Source organism: Engystomops pustulosus, chromosome 4, assembly GCF_040894005.1.
Source record: "Engystomops pustulosus chromosome 4, aEngPut4.maternal, whole genome shotgun sequence".
NCBI classification, from domain to species: Eukaryota; Metazoa; Chordata; class Amphibia; order Anura; family Leptodactylidae; genus Engystomops; species Engystomops pustulosus.
In genome coordinates, this window is record NC_092414.1 from 209,131,134 (window position 1) to 209,153,680 (window position 22,547).

The following is a 22,547-nucleotide window of genomic DNA, read 5'->3' on the forward strand; positions in this document are numbered from 1 at the left end:
AGGCTGCCTTGTAGGGGTGTGGAGACTTATAGCCATTGATGCTCCACTGGGGGATTCTTAAATAGAAATCTGGTAGTCTCCAAGACACATCATATTTTTATCATGTATTTCTTTCCTACCCTTATCATGTATAATGTATATGATAATTTTCCTATCATTTCAGATTCCATCTCATCCTTTTCATGCCAACATAACGACAAAGCAATTTGTCACTATTAATGCAACTTCATCAGCGTGTTCCTTGGAGAAACATGTCCTCCTGTCCTTCCACAGCGGCTACATCTTCATACAGACTGACAAACCCATCTACCCCCCGGCATCCAAAGGTACTGTCTGCACCGATATATCTATATTATACATATATTATACCCAATCCCAGTACATTATATTATATAGTAGACTTGGGGATGGTTGTGACTCTCTCTACTCACTGTAGGACCTACTGGTTATTAATACTAAGACTATGTTGACCACCATGATGCCTCTTATCTTCCAGTTCTTTATAGGATTTTCCCATTGAATAACAAAATGAAGCCAACAAAAACTAGGGTGAAAGTGCAATTGCAGGTAAGACTTATTTTTAAGGCCCAGTTTTCTCTATTCAAGTGGTATAGACCAATGTAGAGAACTGGACCTTACATTGATGGGAAGCCCAGTAGTTGTCACTGTTACGGCTGCACTTTGTTCTGTCCACTGTCCAAAACTATTGTCCAAACAAAACTTGTCTTATAAAATACAATAGTGTAGATATAATTGTCGTGTTTCTTTTATTTGGTCCTAGAATCCAGAAGGGGTCGTTGTGAAAAGAGAGGAACATTATCCTGCTCCAATTGGGGTTGTCACAAAGAGTATTGACTTGTCAGAATTGGCCAGGTAAGAAGGATCTTATGACATGTCCCGCACCACTCAGGGGTCCTGTCTTCTTATACCTCCACATTGTCTATAATGTATCAATGGAATTTCATTAGAGATGAGCGAACACACTCGTCCGAGCTTGATGCTCGTTCGAGCATTAGCGTACTCGAAACTGCTCGTTGCTCGGACGAATACTTCGCCCGCTCGAGAAAATGGCATCTCCCGCCGTTTTGCTTTTTGGCGGCCAGAAACAGAGCCAATCACAAGCCAAGAGACTCTGCACTCCACCCAGCATGACGTGGTACCCTTACACGTCGATAGCAGTGGTTGGCTGGCCAGATCAGGTGACCCTGGAATAGACTAGCCCCTGCCCGCGCTGCTCGGATCATTCTGTGTCTGGATGCCGCTAGGGAGAGAGCTGCTGCTGGTCAGGGAAAGCGTTAGGGTGTTCTATTAGAATAGTGTTAGGCAGGAGTGATTCTACAAGAACCCAACAGCCCTTCTTAGGGCTACAATAACGTTATACTTTTTTTTTTTTGTTTGCTTGTGGCTGGGCTTGCTGGCATTAGTAGTGCAGCTAGTACCATATTGTGAGGAATTTGCAGGGAGACTTGTGTTTAGCTCTTAGTGACACGCATATCCACCTCAAACACCAAAGTGGGACAATTTATTAGGGGTTTGAGTAGAATTAGGCACAGTCTGCTGATTTTTTTTTTTTTTAGCTGTATTTCATTTTATAGCTCAAACTCATCTTGCAAAGCAGTGTGCTCTCATTGTAGGCTACAAAATAGCCATAGGAGAACCCCAACGGCTTACTTAGGCCTACAATAGCGTTATATTTTACTTTTTTTTGTTTGCTTGTGGCTGGGCTTGCTGGCACTAGTAGTGCAGCTAGTACCATATTGTGAGGAATTTGTTGGGAGACCTGCGACCGTTGTGTTTAGCTCTTAGTGACACGCATATCCACCTCAAACACCGAAGTGCGACAATTTATTAGGGGTTTGAGTAGAATTAGGCAGAGTCTGCTGATTTATTTTTTTTTTTTACCTTCATTTCATTTTATAACTCAAAGTCATCAGGCACAGCACAAAATCCAGTTGTGTGCTGTCAGTGTAGGTTAGAAACTAGCCATAGCAATAGGATAGCATCGTTTTGTTAAAAAAAATAAAAAACTAAAAAAAAATAAACACAAAATTTTTTTTTTTCAAGTTTACACTTTAATTTGGAAAATGTTTAACCCGAGGGCTAGGGGTAGAGGACGAGGGCGTGGACGTGAACGTCCAACTACTGCAGGGGTCAGAGGCCGTAGTCCTGGGCGGGGTGAGACACCACCTGCTGATGAGGGAGCAGGGGAACGCCGCAGAGCTACACTCCCTAGGTTCATCATGTCTCAAGTTACTGGGACTCGTGGTAGAGCACTGTTGAGGCCAGAACAGTGCGAAGAGGTGATGTCGTGGATTGCGGACAATGCTTCTAGCCATTTGTCCACCAGTCAGTCTTCCACGCAGTCCACCCATGTCACCGAAATCGGCACTCCTCCAGCTCCTCCACCTCAGCCTCCTTCCCCCCAGTCTGCCCCCTCCCACCAAAATTTGACATTTGAACCGGCATACTCTGAGGAACTGTTTTCTGGACCCTTCCCACAGTCACAAACCACTTGTCCTGCTGCTGCTGAGCTATTTTCCGATGCCCAGGTTTTCCACCAGTCGCAGTCTGTGGGTGATGATGACATTATTCATGTAGTGGAAGAAGTGTGTAAAGAGGTGTCGGACGATGAGGAGACACGGTTGTCAGACAGTGGTGAAGTTGTTGTCAGGGCAGGAAGTCCGAGGGGGGAGCAGACTGAGGGATCGGAGGATGATGAGGTGACAGACCCAAGCTGGGTTGATAGGCCGGGTGAACACAGTGCTTCTGAGACGGAGGCGAGTCCTATAGCAGAACAGGTTGGAAGAGGCAGTGGTGGGGCCAGACGGAGAGGCAGGGCCAGAGTTGGTGCATCAGCGCCAAATGTTGCCCGTAATCAAGCTCCCGTGGCGAGGGCTAGATTTTCAGAAGTCTGGAGGTTCTTTAAAGAAACACCGGATGACCGACAGACTGTGGTGTGCAACCTTTGCCAAACCAGGATCAGCAGGGGTTCCACCACTACTAGCTTAACTACCACCAGTATGCGCAGGCATCTGAATGCTAAACACCCCCCTCAATGGCACCAAGCCCGTTCACCTCCGGCCGGGCACACCACTGCTCCTTCCCCTGTGTCATCTGCTAGTCAGCCCCCTGCCCAGGACCCCGGCCCAAACACCTCCCGTGCGAAAACCCCATCTTTGCCTCCACAATCCTCCACAGCATCCACCAGCATTCAGCTCTCCATACCCCAGACACTGGAGCGCAAAAGGAGGTATAGCGCAACCCACCCACACGCCCAAGCCCTCAACGTCCACATCTTCAAGTTGCTTAGCCTGGAGATGCTGCCCTATAGGCTGGTAGAGACCGAGGCCTTTCGAAAGCTCATGGCGGCGGCCGCCCCTCGGTATTCGGTCCCCAGCCGCCACTACTTTTCCCAATGTGCCGTCCAAGCCCTGCACAAGCACGTGTCAGAGAACATCCTCCGTGCCCTGACCAACGCCGTTTCTGACAAGGTCCACCTGACCACGGACACGTGGACGAGTGCTGCCGGGCAGGGCCACTGTATATCGCTGACGGCACATTGGGTTAACTTGGTGGAGGCTGGGACCGAGTCTGACCCTGGGGCTGGTCATATACTGCCGACGCCGAGGATTGCGGGGCCTACCTCGGTCCAGGTCTCAAAGGTTTACTATGCCTCCTCCTCCTCCCACCCCTCCTCCACCTCCTCCTCTGTAATACCATCCATGGGCATGGCGCCATCAGTCGGTAGCTCTAGGCACAGAAGCAGTGCCATCGCTAAGCGACAGCAGGCGGTGCTCAAACTGCTGAGCCTAGGCGATAGAAGGCACACCGCCCAAGAGTTATTACAGGGCATCACGGCGCAGACTGATCTGTGGCTGGAACCGCTGAACCTGAAGCCAGGCATGGTTGTGTGTGACAACGGCCGTAACCTGGTGGCAGCTCTGCAACTCGGCAGACTGACACATGTGCCATGCCTGGCCCATGTGTTAAATCTCATAGTTCAGCGTTTCCTCAAGACATACCCCAATCTGTCTGATTTGCTCACAAAGGTGCGCCGCATCTGTGCGCATTTCAGGAAGTCCAGCACAGATGCTGCCACTCTCAGGGCAGCGCAGCGCCGCCTCCAACTGCCCGCTCACCGACTGTTGTGCGACGTGCCCACGAGGTGGAAATCAACACTAACCATGTTATCCAGAGTTTACCAGCAGCGCAGAGCGATTGTAGACTGCGAGATGTCAACTTCCACCAGAACTGGTAGTCAGGTCAGTCAGCTTCCTCAAGTCTACAATGAGGAGTGGACGTGGATGTCTGATATCTGTCAGGTGCTGAGTAACTTTGAGGAGTCAACACAGATGGTCAGTGGCGATGCCGCCATCATCAGCCTCACCATCCCGCTGCTTGGCCTGTTGAAAAACTCTCTGGTCAGCATGAAGTCGGAAGCTTTGCGCTCATCACAAGAGACGGGGGAAGAAGATTCCCTTGTTGATAGCCAAAGCACCCTTAGGTCTGTTTCTCAGCACATATCGGAGGAGGTGGAGGAGGATGAGAAGGAAGAGGAGGAGAATGTTGGCGAGACAGAAGAGGGGACCATTGTTCAGTCCTTCACTGTTCAGCGTGCATGGGCAGAAGAAGAGGAGTTGGAGGAGTTGGAGGAGGAGGAAATGGACAGTCAGGCCAGTGAGGGGAGTGAATTCTTGCGCGTTGGGACTCTGGCGCATATGGCAGATTTCATGCTAAGCTGCCTATCCCGTGACCCTCGCGTTCAAAGAATTTATTCCAGCACCGATTACTGGGTATTCACTCTCCTGGACCCACGGTACAAGCAAAATCTTTCCACTCTCATCCCTGGAGAGGAAAGGAGTGTGAGAATGCATGAATACCAGCAGGCCCTCGTGCACAAGCTGAAACAGTATTTCCCTTCTGACAGCGCTAGCGGCAGAGGGCGTACTTCTGCGGGACAAGTAGCGAGGGAGAGTAGGCGACCAGGCAGCTTGTCCAGCACTGGCAGGGGTACGCTTTAGAAGGCCTTTGCCAGTTTTATGTCACCCCAGCAAGACACTGTCACCTGTCCCCAGTCTCGGCAGAGTAGGGCTGATCTTTACAGAAAGATGGTGAGGGAGTACGTAGCTGACCATACCATCGTCCTAAATGATCACACAGCTCCCTACAACTACTGGGTTTCAAAGCTGGACATGTGGCACGAACTGGCGCTGTACGCCTTGGAGGTTCTTGCCTGCCCTGCCGCTAGCGTGTTGTCCGAGCGGGTTTTCAGTGCAGCTGGTTGCATCATCACCGATAAGCGTACACGCCTGTCGACTGACAGCGCTGACAGGCTGACGCTTATCAAGATGAATAAAGCCTGGATTTCTCCGCATTTCCATTCTCCACCAGGTGAAAGAAGCTGAACCTGAATAATGTATGCACTCCTCCTCCTCATTGTCCTCCTTCTCCTCCTCTTTGTACACTAAAGCAGAGGAAACTGGCTATTTTTTTGCCAGGGCCAACTGGCTCTGGCTATAGTACTCTATGTATTTAATTTTTCTGGAGGGCCAACTACCCTGTCCTCTGTTTTAAACAATTTTTGGGAGTGCCACATACAGGCACTCAATCTATGTACTTTTTCTGGAGGACCAGCTACCTGCTCCTCTGGTTTGAAAACTTTTTTGGACTGCCACATACAGGCACTCAATTTATTTAATCTTTTTGGAGGACCAGCTACCTGCTCCTCTGCTTTGAAAACTTTTTTGGACTGCCACATACAGGCACTCAATCTATGTAATTTTTCTGGAGGACCAGCTACCTGCTCCTCTGGTTTGAAAACTTTTTTGGACTGCCACATACAGGCACTCAATTTATTTAATCTTTTTGGAGGACCAGCTACCTGCTCCTCTTGTTTGAAAACTTTTTTGGACTGCCACATACAGGCACTATCCAAATTAAATTGTCTCCATAGCAGCCTCCACACGTCGTCTTTTTAGCTGCCTTTACACGTTGTCTCCATTGCTACCTCCACACGTCATCGCCATAGCTGCCTCCAAAAGTAGTCCATATAGCTGCCTCCATACATGGTCCCCTTATCAAACGAGCTGTGTCAGGCAGAATTTTGGATTGTTTTCATGGCTTCCATGTTAACTTTGTCGCCACCCTGCTGTGTAATCCACAAAATATACTGGCAAACTTTTATCATTTACCAATATTATTTCAGCGCTTCTTGTGCATCTGTTTACATTCCCCTCACCCGCCATATCCCAAACTTATAAGAACGCTACTACACTTGATCTTATACAAAAGGTTCTTAGAAGTGCTGTTTGGGGAGTAGCCTAGAGACAGGGGCTTGGATTGGCGAAAGCTCGCCTGGCTGCAGAGCGCCAGCTCCATGCCAAGATCCAACTAACATAGTTTTAACTGCAGCACCTTTAATCTACTACTAGTTCACTGCCTCCATACATGGTCCCCTTATCAAACGAGCTGTGTCAGGCAGAACTTTGGGTTGTTTTCATGGCTTCCACATCAAACTTGTTAACTTTGTCGCCACCCTGATGTGTAATCCACAAAATATACTGGCAAACTTTTATCATTTACCGATATTATTTGAGCGCTTCTTGCTCACCTCCTTTGGTTCCTCTCTGCCACCCATTGGTTTTAAGCCTGAGTCCATTTGGGGTATGTTGCCAAGACACTCTCTAGCCTGCCGCTGCTGCCGCTGCCTCTGCATAGTCCCCTATAGTGTCAGGGTCAATTATTGGATGTTTTAGATGCTATCTAGCCTCATTCGGTCACTCTGTCATTGCCATGCTGTTGCCCATACTTTTGGCATAATGGTGCGATTAAGCAGCCTCAGAGGCATCCATTCATGCTGCCCCTGCTGTTTCCTGTCCATTTCCGTGGTGTTTCCATCCTTTTCTGAGGTTCCCAGGTGCTTGGCCAAGCTTCCCTGTGCAGATCCTTGGTCCCCTTGAAAAATGGGGAAAAGCATCGGGAAAAGTTCGTCTCGAATAACGAGTACCCGAGCATTTTAGTGGTCGCTCATCTCTAAATTTCATACATAAAATTGTGCCAAATTCTGAGCCAAAATGATCAATGACCACAAACACCTGCACCATCTTCATTATAGCATTTAAAGGGGTTTGCCCATGAAAGACAATTTTCAAATTTCAATCCCCTAGTGATGTTTACACAATAAAGATCATTATTAACCCCTTACTTTTACTCAGTTTTATTCCTCTTCTAGCTCTTATCACTCAGTGACGGTCAGTATGAGATTCAAGAGTGTGGCCGGGGACTCTCTAAGCAGACACTTCATAATCCCTCTGTGCTGTGGGAGACTGTGGGCTGACAATGTGCTTAGATTATCAGGGTACAGGTTTATATATACTTTCATTTAGCTTCTGAACATTCTACTAGTATCTGACACATAGAAAGAGAGAGATGAGACAGATCAGAGATGTTGAGATCCATGAGATGCATATTACACACAATGACATTCTCAGCTCATAACAGACAATGTCAGCTCTGCTGTGCCTCCTTCCCCTGGATATAGGCCTTATTTGCCTATAGGTTGTAGAGTAATACCCTTCATACAGTTGCATGTTAAATTCATGTTAATTGATTTGTTATTTGACAACCCTCAGTCTTAGTTTCAAACTCTGTACCAAAAAGTTGTGGCTGGACGAGTAACTGGCTTCCAATCTAACCGACAAATACATTATTGTTCAAAGTATTTGTATGAGTATATGTGTATTCCATTGGTGTTATATAGTTCTAATTTAAGCAATTGTTAGAAGGACATAATAACAAATCTTATAAGAACATTACTCTGGTGAGAAGAGTCGAAGATTTTAACATAAGGTTTTTCCACTACATACCTGCCGTAGGCCACAGTCTACCCCTTTCACGCATGTACATATACTGGATCTTACTATAGGCCCGATTATCAGATCCCATCCTGACATACTTCAACATAAATAACATAGCAACAAAATCTTGTCCGCAGTCTTGGTGTCTGGACCCTCACGGCCAGGTATGATGACTCTACGGAGAAATTCACCACCAACTTTGAGGTCAAAGAATATGGTAAGAGGACAGGAGTACATGAGAGTTACTCCAGGTGTAATGAACTACACATACACTCACAATGGCTCCTCTTTTTTAGTCCTTCCGAGTTTTGAGGTTACCATAAAGGCGCAGCGCAATTTCATCTATCTTGAAGATATGTCATTTTCTGTGACTATCAATGCGCAGTGAGTATTTTCAGGAAATTGTGAATGATATTTCAAAATCAGTTTAAAAATAATGCTTAAAAAGAGGCTGCATGCCAACAAATTTGGTAATTTAAAAGAGTGGTTGATTAATTTTAAAAGTGAATTCAAATCTGAATGCCTGGACCCCAATTAATCACCAAATGGGGGTCCTGTTAATAAAATGATGGAACTACAAGTCAAGCATAAAAGAAGAAAAGATAGCCAGATGTTGTGTTGGTTGGTCGTGGGATTCTCTCGAACAGCAAATGGAGTAATAAAACATTTTCAACCTGCAGTTTTATCAGTGATAGGGAACAGGACTCTAATTCTCACGATTGTTGAGGTCCCAATGGTCTAAACCCACCAGTCAGAATGTGGCCAAGGGATAACCATTAAATATAGGAGAATGGGGAAGATTTATGAAAGTGTCGGTGAATAGACCAGTGCAGAGATAGACTCCACAATCTCATCTACGACAGATACATGCTGGTGGAAGATACCTCTGGAGTCAGTGGGGTCTAGTGATCACATGACCCTCCTTCTGCGGCCATTTTATGGACAGGGATGTCTGGCTGATGAGGTAAAAGACAGGAGGCTTCACTTTACATATCAAGAAAGCGAAGCAGAACTATAACTAGATGTATTTTGGTAAATTACTTAATATCCTGCCCCCCACACACAAAAAGCATGAGAAAAAGTGGTTAATCACTTTAACAACTTTCATCCTGTCATTTAAAAACATCGCTTTTGGACTGTGTGTAGTCAAATGTATCACCTCTACCGTTAGAAATACTTGGTGCACTCCATTCGCAATTCAGCGGCGCGTTATCCGACGTTGATTCCGGTTCTGTCGGGATTCACTAGGTGTCGCTGCTGCACTGAAGTCCGCCGGAGTTCACCTTCTTCGTCCTGGTGTATGTGAGTGCTATTCTTGTGACACAAATTTATTTATTTTCCCCATGGCCATGCCCCCCGATTTCTGTTGCGTGAAAACCGGCGCCGATACGCCAAAATCCAATCGTGTGCGCCAAAATCCCGGGGCAATTCGACGCAAATCGGAAATATTCAGAAACCTGACGAAAATGCGTGATTCGGACCCTTAGTAAATGAGCCTCTATGTGTGGAAGGCAACGCCGAGCAGTCCTGGCCGGGGCAGACAATAGTGGAGCACCGCCACCGGCTGGGGACCTTCATCTGGGTTTTGGGCTTGTACTATACATATGCACTGGTTTATCTGTGAGTGGTAATATGCCAAGTAATCTAGTACAGGAACTACTTTGTATGATGTATTGTAGTGGATAATGCCAGCATCATGGGTGGTCTAGCTTGGTGATCAAGTATTTTTAATGATTTAGCCTATGGAAAAGAACAAAGCTCACATACCTGATGGTCTGGGGTCGTTATTGCGCTAATTTCAAAACTATAGACATTAATTTGTAAATTAATTGTAGCCAGTGTAGTGAAAAAGTGATTTTCTACCAGATATCTAATGTTATAGTAATGGAAATACTGGCATTACATATGCAGACAGTGTACATGTCTCGTGAAGCTCTTACGCTCTATAGATACCTCTACGGGAAGCCGGTTTCTGGTGAAGCCTTCGTCCTGTTCAAACTGAAGAGAGGAAATGAAGAGAAAAAACTGACTGATTCTCTAAGAAGGATTCAGGTAATGTGAAATATGGGAAAATATCCTCGACTTGATTTGGGATGTTTTATGTTGTAGATGCCATGGTCAATAGTGACGACTGCATCTAAGTGGTTGGTGGAATGGATGAAGGAAGGAAGGAAGGAAGGAAGGGGATGGGGGCAGGGACATAGGTTTGGTTTTTAAAAGATCCCCATGCAACTTGTATGTATCTAGATTACAATTTAGGGTATTAAACAGCTCCTTGAGAATGGGCCCAGATTCAGGACAGAACCATCTGTAACACTGAAGTCATCATGGGGTACCTGACATTGGACAATACATTAATGTCTGGAGGCTGGATAGAAGGACTCACTATGAATGGTTATATGGTTATGTGCACCTAGATTTCTGATGGAACTGGGGAGGTGGAACTTCTGACCAAAGATCTGATGAAAGACTTCAGAGATCGTGAGGATTTGGTTCAGTACAGATTACACATTGCTGTCACAGTCATAGCCGACTCAGGTGAGAGGTGACCACAAGACGGCTGGCAAATGATTCACTAACTTGTCCCGACCTCTTGAGGGGTCAAATGATTGTGTTAACTAGCAACTGATCTGCAAATATGGACCGCATGTGGATGACGTCCATGTGCCATAAGTTGTTTTCAATCAACTTCTGTGAGAAGACCTGAGCCGCAATACAGGACCTGCTATGTTTTTTCTACAGCCTATTCACGGATCAGTGAAAAACACAATCTTTTGCCTGGGTCTTTTGGAATAACGCTATTGAGATGTACATGTACGTCGGAAAATGCAGTCTATTGGCACATCTCAATGGGCATGTACGTATTAGCCATGGTCCGAACTTAGAAGCAGAGACCCTGCGATCACTACAGGAGCCTGGCTGTGTGTGACAGTCAGGTTCCCGCACTTACAGCTGGGACCTGATACTCACAATCCCGGGTGTCTAATCCTATATAAATGCAAGGGTCATAGTGACCACGGTGCCGATTGCTTACCTGGCCAATCGGCACCCTCCGTGCCAGGTACATAGGTCCCAACCACTTCAATGGAAGCCCTGTAAGTTCTGGAGGTCCTGTGAAGGACCCTAGGGCTGCCTTCAGTGGATGCCTGTCAGAACGAAAATTATAAATCTTGCTTTACATGGCGTTCCACTAGCAGTGGTTCTATGTTTAAGCCACTATTCTTAAGAATCGCGAAAAAAAATCCTTTTCAATTTTTTGCCAATTTTTGAGCCAAACAAATCAACAATAAATAACCCCTATATATGGAAAATAAAACAGCACTGACAGCCTTAAGTTTAAAAATAAAATCATAAAAACGCAGATAACACGTTGTACCCCACAGTGACTATTTGTATATTGTATTATTACTCTCATCTCATTACGTGTTTGTGTTGCAGGAGGGGATTTGGTGGAAGCGGAGCTCAGTAACATTGTTATAGTAAAATCACCGTATAAAATCCTCTTCACCCGGACACCCAAATATTTTAAACCCGGAATGCCCTTTGACCTGACGGTAGGTGGCATCGTGTAATGTTTTCCTTTACTTCACAATTCACTTAAGAGAAATATAATTTAAAGGGTTTTCCACCACAGACACGTAGAATAAGTGTCCACCATAGAAACATAGAATAAGTGTCCACCATAGAAACATAGAATAAGTGGGTTGTCCTGAATGTATCCTCCCATAGTTCTGCTTTTCGGCCTCATGCACCGACTGCACAAATAAAATTTAGTCCAACCACCAGGAGCTTGGGCCCCTTTAACCCTGAACCAACACCCACCGATAATAAAACACACAAGGACATGTTTTAAAGTTATACTTATGGGTTGACATGAGGGTCGGCCACAGCTTTATTATACATTAACCATTGATATTGAAATATTTTTTTGTTATATTTTCAAGATATTATTTAAACAATTTAACACATTTTTGTAAACAAGAACATTTAGTGCAAAAATCGGCATGTAGGCCGATAACCCCAACTTACCCGCCAGCTGTGACAACAGTGTATCAACGAAAACCCCTCAAGAGATGGCGGGTGGGAAACGCGATCCAGAAGAGAGGGTGAGCGAAGGCTGTAGCAAGTATTTAAGCTACCACCCACGGCACTAGCCCAGCCCCTAGTCCCGCAGCCCACATCACCAGACCTTACACAGGAAATAGGGAGGGAAAGAAAACCACCTCATGTTGAAGAGGCCATGCTCTGCACCTAACTCCCTCCATCTATTCGCTTTTCTGCACTCATTACCCGAACCCTGTACCTCTAGGCTTACAACGACCATTATGGGGACCGTTGTCTAGCTGCAACATTTGTAGCCAGATCCTACGTCCTCCGTAGAAGTTTATGTTTCTCGGTCACGGGCCACTCTTTGGCACCACAATATGACTTGGCGTCATGTCCAATATTTTGCCATATTGCGGCTTTCTATGGAGAGGGGAGGGGAGAGGAGAGCTGCTTGCTTCTCCTGGTCGAGGTGAGCACACGTTTGTGTGCATTTGGTCTCAGAATGGGTCCCTGTATTTCTCTCTTTATGTTATGATATATTTGGGTTAAAGAAACCAATAGCATCTCACCTGTCCACAGGCCGTATATATCCTCCATTCAAATTCTGTGCTACAATGGTGACCCAACCCACAGACGGGTGGGCTATTAGAAGGAAAGCAGCCATGTTTTTTTATAATCCTGCCCAACCCCTTTAAGTGGGATTATTTGCCAATGTGTCTATCCAATAGGTGATGGTGACAAATCCAGATGGTTCTCCAGCCAAAAATATCCCGGTGGTGGCAGAACCTGGAAAAGTCTACGCTACAACCATTCAGGACGGAACAGCAAGGATCATTCTGGACACAGACACAGAAACCAAGACTCTGGATATCAATGTAAGTAAAATCTTCTTTGTATAGGAGAGTGAATCAATTTGGAAATTGCCCCAAATTTGTGTAAATTCTAAATTATTGAGATTCATTTCAATTTAATGCTGTATTGAAAGGCTCAGACCTCTAGGACAAGAAAGTTCCTGGACACTTGTTGGAGGCGGCAACCTCAAGTAATTTAGAGTAACACCCCCATTAATATTGTGCAGCACACACCCCTAAGTATAGCACAACACCCCCAATTAATGTAGCGCAGCCTCCAGCTCTTCATGCAACACAAAACCCCCTCTTAATGTAATACAGCCCCTTCTATAAATATAGCACAGCCCCCTTAAAGCAAATTCGTCACCAGAAATGTCATTTTTAGATGGTGGCTGGTACTAATAGTCTATGCTATGCTGATATTAAAAACTCCTTTTTCAGCATTCTAAATCATTTCAGTACTTTATAATAGTTTATTTCACATTACATGGCTCCCTGCTAGCAGCATGTGGTGAGTCCCTGGGAGGGCAGCCTGTGTCTCCTTATGCATTCTTCCTCTATTCATCACCATGCCCCTCCCCTGCACATTACAGGAAGTGGGAATGGGAGATGGAGCTGCATATGTGTTGAGGAGAGAAAACTGACACAGGCTGCAGCCCCTGAGACTCACCCCATGCTTCTGGCAGGAACTCAGGTAATGAAAAAATAGTTTTATGAAGTACTGCAATGATTCAGAATGCCGACAAAGAATTTTTTAATATCAGCAGAAATTTCCTGGTGACAGGTTCACAATAATCTAGAACATCTGCAACATCCCCCACTGAGGCCTTGCCTTTTTCTGGCTTGGGGGCAGCTGGATCCCTTAGGGACCGGAGTAGCTGACGAAGTGCGGCTTAGCGCATCGCTGATGGAAGTACAAGAAATTAAAAGGCTGAAGGAATCGGATGTTTCTCCCTGGTGCGACCCCTTTGTAGATGTAGGGATTATTATTATTATAGTGGTGTTCCTCGGGAGATGGTCACAGCCTGGTATATGTAGCTTCAGGCTGGAGATGGATGGATGGCTGCTTCAGCAACAGGATGATGCAGACTCCTGAAGGTGGATGTCCCACCACAAAGGGGTTTTATAACCTCCCATTGTGAGGCAGCAAGCTTCTTATCCAACCAGCAATGCAATGCAATAACAACAAGGCATCTCATTGGTTGTAAGAATTATACATTCCTTCTCAGGCAGATAGTTACCAGCTGCAGTACCATTTCTAGACACTGGAGGTCTCCCTTGGTTGCTCGGGCCCAGAGAAACGCTATTGAATGGAGAGAGGTTTTGATTTCGAAACACTGCTTTGGCAGGGGTGTTGCACATCCCCCACCCTACTTCTGCCTACATTTTTAAGGTTTCTGATGAAAGTGGTAGACAAACCTGGATAAGGCAAAGTCACGAACAAGCAAAGTTACTAACCCAATATAGCCATAAAGGATTTTATTATAACTGACATTACCACATGGAATATTGAAATAAATGAAAGTATGCTCCCCAGAAGGATGAGGTAAATGGGCTCCTTTCTCCTGATCTAGATTGCTGAAGTGGTTAAGAGGTACATGCTGTATCAGGGCAATGAGGGTGTTGATAATTTTGGAGATCTAGCACTATAAAGGGATTGTGGTTAGGACATATGGTTAGTTAAGGGATATAGAATGGGTTGGCCTATAATTGGTTATTTGGGACATTGTTGGTGCAAATAAAGAATTCCTATGGTCCAGATATCACATTCCTGCTTTCCGAAATCAGTGAAGGTGTCAATGACAACGTCTATTCCTGTCCGGGGCAGTGAATGAGTTTAATACCTAGTAAAGTCTAGTCTATCTTAGTTCGGCTTAAAACTATCCTTAGGACTGACACCGGAATAGTGTCTAAAAGGGAACATTAAGATCACAACTGACTAGAGCTCCCTCTAGTGGTGTAGCCCCAGATCTGAAAAACTATTGTATCTAATATTGTCATTCACCTAAGACATTAACCACGGTGAAGGATGGCGCTGATTCTGGATTTTGGCTATTTGTATTTTAATTTAAATAGCTTTTAATTTTGATATTTTTATGTTTTTATATTTCATAGGTAAAAACAGCGGAAGGCCAGATACTACCAACAAGACAAGCGTCCGGTAGACTGACAGTGTTTCCATACAGAGATTCTAATGGACAGGGGAATTACTTACACATCACGTTCAAAAATGATGTGCTGGAACGTGGGGAAAAAGTCTTTATAAGTTTCATCACTCAAAATAGAAACAGTAAAGTTCATGATCAGAAACTACATTTAACCTACCTGGTATGTAGTACTATCAATTATATATTCCCTATGTACAAGAATATAACTACTATAATACTGCCCCCTATGTACAAGAATATAACTACTATAATACTGCCCCCTATATACAGGAATATAACTACTATAATACTGCCCCCTATGTACAAGAATATAACTACTATAATACTGCCCCCTATGTACAAGAATATAACTACTATAATACTGCCCCCTATGTACAAGAATATAACTACTATAATACTGCCCCCTATGTACAGGAATATAACTACTATAATACTGCCCCCTATGTACAAGAATATAACTACTATAATACTTCCCCCTATGTACAAGAATATAACTACTATAATACTGCCCCCTATGTACAGGAATATAACTACTATAATACTGCCCCCTATGTACAAGAATATAACTACTATAATACTGCCCCTATGCACAAGAATATAACTACTATAATAATACCCCCTATGTACAAGAATATAACTACTATAATACTGCCCCCTATGCACAAGAGTATAACTACTATAATACTACCCCCTATGTACAAGAATATAACTACTATAATACTGCCCCCTATGTACAAGAATATAACTACTATAATACTGCCCCCTATGTACAAGAATATAACTACTATAACACTGCCCCCTATGCACAAGAATATAACTACTATAATCCAACCCCCTATGTACAAGAATATAACTACTATAATACTGCCCCCTATGTACAAGAATATAACTACTATAATACTGCCCCCTATGTACAGGAATATAACTACTATAATACCGCTCCCTATGTACAAGAATATAACAATTATAATACTGCCCCCTATGTACAGGAATATAACTACTATAATACCGCTCCCTATGTACAAGAATATAACTACTATAATACTGCCCCCTATGTACAGGAATATAACTACTATAATACCGCTCCCTATGTACAAGAATATAACTACTATAATACTTCCCCCTATGTACAAGAATATAATTACTATAATACTGCCCCCTATGTACAAGAATATAACTACTATAATACTGCCCCTATGTACAAGAATATAACTACTATAATACTGCCCCCTATGTACAAGAATATAACTACTATAATACTGCCTCCTATGTACAAGTATATAACTACTATAATACCGCTCCCTATGTACAAGAATATAACTACTATAATACTTCCCCCTATGTACAAGAATATAACTACTATAATACTGCCCCTATGTACAGGAATATAACTACTATAATACTTCCCCCTATGTACAAGAATATAATTACTATAATACTGCCCCCTATGTACAAGAATATAACTACTATAATACTGCCCCCTATGTACAAGAATATAACTACTATAATACTGCCTCCTATGTACAAGAATATAACTACTATATCACTGCTCCCTATGTACAAGAATATAACTAATATAATACTGCCCCTATGTACAAGAATATAATTACTATAATACTGCTCCCTCTGTACAAGAATATAACTACTATAATACTGCCCCCTATGTACAGGAATATAACTACTATAATACTGCCTCCTATGTACAAGAATATAACTACTATAATACTGCCCCCTATGTACAAGAATATAACTACTATAATACTGCGCCCTATGTACAAGAATATAACTACTGTAATACTGCCCCCTATGTACAAGAATATAACTACTATAATACTGCCCCCTATGTACAAGAATATAACTACTATAATACTGCCCCCTACGTACAAGAATATAACTACAATAATACTGCCCCCTATGTACAGGAATATAGCTACTATAATACTGCCTCCTATGTACAGGAATATAACTACTATAATACTGCCCCCTATCTACAGGAATATGACTATTATAATACTGCCCCCTATGTACAAGAATATAACTACTATACTACTGCCCCCTATGTACAGGAATATAACTACTATAATACTGCCCCCTATGTACAAGAATATAACTACTATAATACTGTCCCCTATGTACAAGAATATAACTACTATAATACTGCCCCCTATGTACAAGAATATAACTACTATAATACTGCCCCTATGTACAAGAATATAACTACTATAATACTGCCCCCTATGTACAAGAATATAACTACTATAATACTGCCCCTATGTATAGGAATATAACTACTATAATACTGCCCCCTATGTACAAGAATATAACTACTATAATACTGCCCCCTATGTACAAGAATATAACTACTATAATACTGCCTCCTATGTACAGGAATATAACTATTATAATACTGCCCCCTATGTACAAGAATATAACTACTATAATACTGCCCCCTATGTACAAGAATATAACTACTATAATACTATCCTCTATGTACAAGAATATAACTACTATAATACTGCCCCCTATGTACAGGAATATAACTACTATAATACTGCCCCCTATGTACAAGAATATAACTACTATAATACTGCCCCCTATGTACAAGAATATAACTACTATAATACTGCCCCCTATGTACAAGAATATAACTACTATAATACTGCCCCCTATGTACAGGAATATAACTACTATAATACTGCCCCCTATGTACAAGAATATAACTACTATAATACATTCTTGTTTATGTTGTACTTGTTCTACTCTCATAGGTCCTGAGCCGGGGACAGATAGTGACTATGGGTCGGCAGGAGCGGGGGAGCGGTCAGTCTTTGGTCACTGTCCCTCTGGTCATTACAGAGCAGCTCTTACCGTCTTTCCGGATTGTGGCTTATTACACTGTGGGGGATGAGCTGGTGTCCGACTCCCTCTGGGTGGATGTTGTAGACGACTGCATGGGAACGGTAAAGAGGAGTGACTTTCATTTTGCACAAGAAAAAAAAAACAAGAAAGAAAATAAAATTGAAAATAAACAAAAGATTCCGTCATAAATGAAGTTTAATATAAAAATGTTTAAGTAAGATGATAGCAATATAGTGATAAGAAAAATAATTTATATAATATTATATATTATAATTATTATTATTTTATTAATGAAATACATTTTTGGCAAAAAAGAAGAAGAAAGAGAATGAATAAAAGACTATTAAAAGGTAGTAATAGTAACTCAAAATACTAATATTTTTATACTTGCCCATAAAGTTGTGTTTCTGATACTATATTTCGAGAGCACTTCCTCCATGTTCTGCACTGGCTACATAAAGTGTGCAGCAAAGTGTGTGCTTTATGGCAGCTGCTATACCAGCACTTAAGGACATTTTTAAAAATGGGAATTGAATGAGCAAGTAAAAAACAATTTCTGACAGCGTGACGTTTTTTAGCTCATTTGCATATGATTTTCTGTAGGGTTTTCTGAACGTTTACAGTAAAGGAGGGAAAGCTTAAAGGGTTATTCTCATCCAGACATTAATATGTGATTTAATTCATCTGCCATATTGATGCATTTTTTCATTTGAATGTTATTAGAAAACAATGTACCCAATTTTCCATAATCAAGATTGTTGTCCTTGGATATGACCACCGCTGCTGGAAGGATTCTACAAAGAAGCAAATAGTTTTTGTATATGAAATGGCTGGGAGTTACTCCATATCCTACAGACATCCGGTGGTGATGAATGCAAAATCCAGGCAGATATCAATAGCACATGCATGGCCACCGCTGTCAGAGCACGGGAGTGGTCGTATCCAAGGGCAGCTACCATGTTTCAAATGTAAATACCCAGATGGGATTACCCTTTTAAGTGTATATTTCATACCCAGTCTGAAGGGGCCATTAATTCAATGGGTGACTGTGTCCCCTTAGGAAGTGAATGTACTGCTGGCAGTGAACTAGTATGTAATATTGAAGGGATATCTATGCCCCTTTAAGTGTTCTCTTCTGTCATTACACAGCTGAAGTTAAGTGGACGCAAAGCCACAGCAGAACCTGGAGAACCGATCAGTCTTACACTGCGAGCGGATCACAATGCTACCGTGGTACTAGTGGCCGTGGATAAGGCCGTCTATGTGATGAACAACAACTATAGAATGACCCAGAGCAAGGTAACTTCCTAGGACCTTCAAGGGTGCGCTAAGCCTAAGAGTTTTCCAGAATTGTCCCCAATATAAGAGAAAATACGAGAACATTTGTCTTATTCTGAGCAGGAAATGTGGAGTTTCTTCCGCCGCCGCCCCCCCCCCTCCCAATGTTTGTCTTTTCGGGCAGGTTAAGAGTGGGGTTAAAAGGATATTCATCAGCATTTTTGACCTTACAAAGCTAGAGGTACAGGTGTTCTGGGTGGGTCTTTCAGCCTGAACAACTTTTAGCTCTAGGAATTGAACTAGTTACCAAACTTCCCCTCTGCTCTGATTCACTGCTGTAGTATCCAACCAGAATCCTGCCCCAGCACTTACTCAGAGCTGACGGAAGGAACTGTGAAATTTCTTAGTGAGAAGAGCAGAAAGCTCTTCAGGCTGAGAGACCGTGTATGGAAGGGAAAGGCTCTGGACATACTATTATCGTGAGCTTTGGACACACTCTACTGGATACAGTAGACCTTAGGTTCTATGGAGCCTGAAATTTTTTTTCTGACTGTTTAACCTCTGGGGCCCATTATCATGTTAGGACATGGGCCACTCTAATTCTACAATTGACAGACTGGAGATTACATATGGAGAGGTAGGGGAAGATTAGAGATGTATGGATGGAATCTCATGGCCATATTTTGGCACCATCTGGTATTTTATATAAACTGTGGCCCCGGGCACATTTCAAAGTGGGACCCACATGTTGAGATATGGTATCATCAAAAAGGCAAATCCGTGGGGGGCGTGGTGTGCCGAGGACGGCATCACTGGGATCAATACGGGTCTATCAATGACACAATTAAAATCTAAAAGGATCCGGAACAAATAAACACTTTTCCCCTAGTCAAATATGAAGGTGCTGAATCCTCTCGAATGATTGGTCTGGTGCAAGAAACCATTTATACATGAAATCATGTACAAAATCATCCAATATTTGCTGCTGTGGATCTAAAAACATTACATAAATGTAAGTAATGTTTCGTTGACTTTCAGATGTGGAGCACTGTAGAGGATTCCGACATTGGCTGCTCTCCAGGGAGCGGCGCTGACAACATGGGGGTCTTCTATGATGCCGGACTCGCAGTGGAGACTAATTTTGGACTGAGAACCAAGCAGAGATCTGGTAAGAAAATATCTCACCAACCGTGATATTTGGCTTAACTTTAGTATTATTTGGGGGGTTTTTGCATGACCATTGCGAAGCCAAAACCAGAGGACAATCTGAGAACCTTAACTTAGTCTGAGTTTATTGAAGGACTACCATTTATTATTCAGCTCAGTATTGTGGCATGGTAGATAACCCCTGACATGATACAATCCTCAACGAAATTCAATCTAAGGACAAAATCACCAACCGGTGAAGAAAACATGGGGGCTCCATCCAGGGCTATAAACAGATTACATGCGCCCCATTTTCTTCTTATAAATAACCCTAAGTTACTGGGCAAAAGATGATCAAGAGCTTGAGGTTAAGGTTCCCAAGAGCTAACAGTGGTGACTGGTAAATCGTTACACAATCAATTTTAAAAACCTTGAAAAAGTAAAAACTCACTTTTCCTCTAGATTCATCCTGTGAGGCTGGTAAACGACGAAGACGGAGGTCAACAGCAGAACTGATGGAATATAGGTCCATGAAAGGTAAGGCTCTACGGGCAGTTGCCAATGTTTGGGCTCTCGATGGCTGCCCAACTGGTATTGTTGTCCAATAGGACCATAGATGGGGATCCAGTAGGGTCACACCAAATCATCCATAACCTCTATTGGAAGTGGTTGTCTACTATTTATCAACAAATTTCCAAGAGTACAGATGATTGTGGAGGATGAAATGATCTATGGGATAACTGGTGGCTGGAGACCCACTGTGCTATTCACTGGGCTTTGACTTTGGGCCAACTGTAAGGAAGTTATTCCCAAACCACCCAAGCTTTAACCCTTTCTCCTCTATGATGGGATTTGGTCTTGGGTACAGGGAGATCTTGAGGCTACAACCTATGAAGGTGGATCTGATGTGGCAGATTGTTGGAAAAATGAAAAACAGAAAATAGAGGATTCCTCAGATATGTAATATCATATTATATTATATTTTATATTATATTACCAAAGTGGAAAGGGGTCATGGCGAGTCACCTGCTTCAGACCCATAAATGCTTCATTTGGAAGACTCAGAGAAAGATGTAGTCACAAGTCCACGTAGTCAGCATTTTCAAAATTGTGTCTTTCCCAGGTCAAAATGATGATGAGATTTATGATGATGGGACTGTCATTGATGATGAATACCTCTTAGATACTGAAATCATCAGTAGAAATTTCTTTCAAGAGAGCTGGATGTGGGATGTGGTGAGAATGGAGAAGGCTCCCGATGCTGATGGGTAAGTACCTACCTCTTTTTTCTAGTTTTAGGTAGAATGATGGGTTATAGGTTAGCACAAAGGTCTTGGGTCCAGATCATTCAATCATTTCGTGCTCTCCATATTCTCAAAAATTATTATAAGTAAAATTTCTATTGGAGGTTTTTTTTGGATAACTTCTCTTAAATTAGTAGATTCAATCTGTATTTACTTATCAAATGATGGCGAGTTCACTCCTGAAATCAATAGAAGCCGCCTTCAGAGGGAAGATCTTCCTCTACTCACACATCTGTGTTACTACCGTTTTCCACTGATCCGATACCAAAAGTCATCAGACAATTCCTCATAAATACTCCCAAATAGAGCTAAAATGATCCACAAATACAGTAATAAAGTTGAGTTGACAAGACGCCAAACCAGCTCACCCGACCCAGTGCTTCACCCCACATAAAAAAAGTATCCGAATGTTCACCCCCACCAGTAGTACCCGCGAGCGAGCCAAATTCTTCTGATGTTTTCCTTAGATGGAAGCTGTGTTACATGGCAGCAACCACAATTTAAAATGGGGGCTCATACAACGACAATGCCAGCTCCAATCACAGTTCTAACCGATTAGGGGGGGGGGGAGTAAACCTGAAATTCTGGCTGAAGTCCTACAATGTTCAGCACAGATCTGAATATTGCAGTTCAGGTCCGCTCACACTTTTGTTGACCTTTTGGATCCTGATCAGTGGAAAACAATAGGAACATTGAAGTGTCCAAAGTGAACCTCTGAAAAGGGTAGAGGAAAATCTTTCATCTGAAGACCACTTCTATGCATATCAGGAGGGAGCTCTCCGACATGTTGGATTTTCAGGATTTATTCTTCGGATTACAGCTTTTCTGGAAAAGTTTGCATATGGGATTAGAGTTGTATTTAATTCATATAACTTCTCTTGTCTAACACCTCTACCGCATGTAACAACCTTCTGGCAGTGCCTTGTAGAATAATATACTGGGGCAGATTTACTTACCCGGTCCATTCGCGATCCAGCGACGCATTCTGTGCGGTGGATTCGGGTCCGGCCGGGATTTATTAAGGCAGTTCCTCCTCCT

The 22,547-nt window shown here is 43.0% G+C and overlaps 1 protein-coding gene across 2 annotated transcripts in view; it reads left to right on the plus strand.

Moving 5' to 3' along the window:
• Positions 1 to 22,547, plus strand: part of LOC140128238 (complement C3-like) — a 64,610-nt gene that overhangs the window by 2,479 nt on the left and 39,584 nt on the right. For both annotated transcript variants that reach the window (XM_072149795.1, XM_072149796.1), the window contains exons 3-17: positions 164 to 326; positions 497 to 567; positions 782 to 873; positions 7,994 to 8,073; positions 8,153 to 8,240; positions 9,806 to 9,908; positions 10,274 to 10,394; positions 11,295 to 11,410; positions 12,632 to 12,778; positions 14,870 to 15,082; positions 17,691 to 17,882; positions 18,931 to 19,080; positions 20,098 to 20,227; positions 20,668 to 20,742; positions 21,329 to 21,473. In XM_072149795.1, the coding sequence (XP_072005896.1) occupies positions 164 to 326; positions 497 to 567; positions 782 to 873; positions 7,994 to 8,073; positions 8,153 to 8,240; positions 9,806 to 9,908; positions 10,274 to 10,394; positions 11,295 to 11,410; positions 12,632 to 12,778; positions 14,870 to 15,082; positions 17,691 to 17,882; positions 18,931 to 19,080; positions 20,098 to 20,227; positions 20,668 to 20,742; positions 21,329 to 21,473 (1,886 nt within the window). The remainder of the gene's footprint in view (positions 1 to 163; positions 327 to 496; positions 568 to 781; positions 874 to 7,993; positions 8,074 to 8,152; positions 8,241 to 9,805; positions 9,909 to 10,273; positions 10,395 to 11,294; positions 11,411 to 12,631; positions 12,779 to 14,869; positions 15,083 to 17,690; positions 17,883 to 18,930; positions 19,081 to 20,097; positions 20,228 to 20,667; positions 20,743 to 21,328; positions 21,474 to 22,547) is intronic.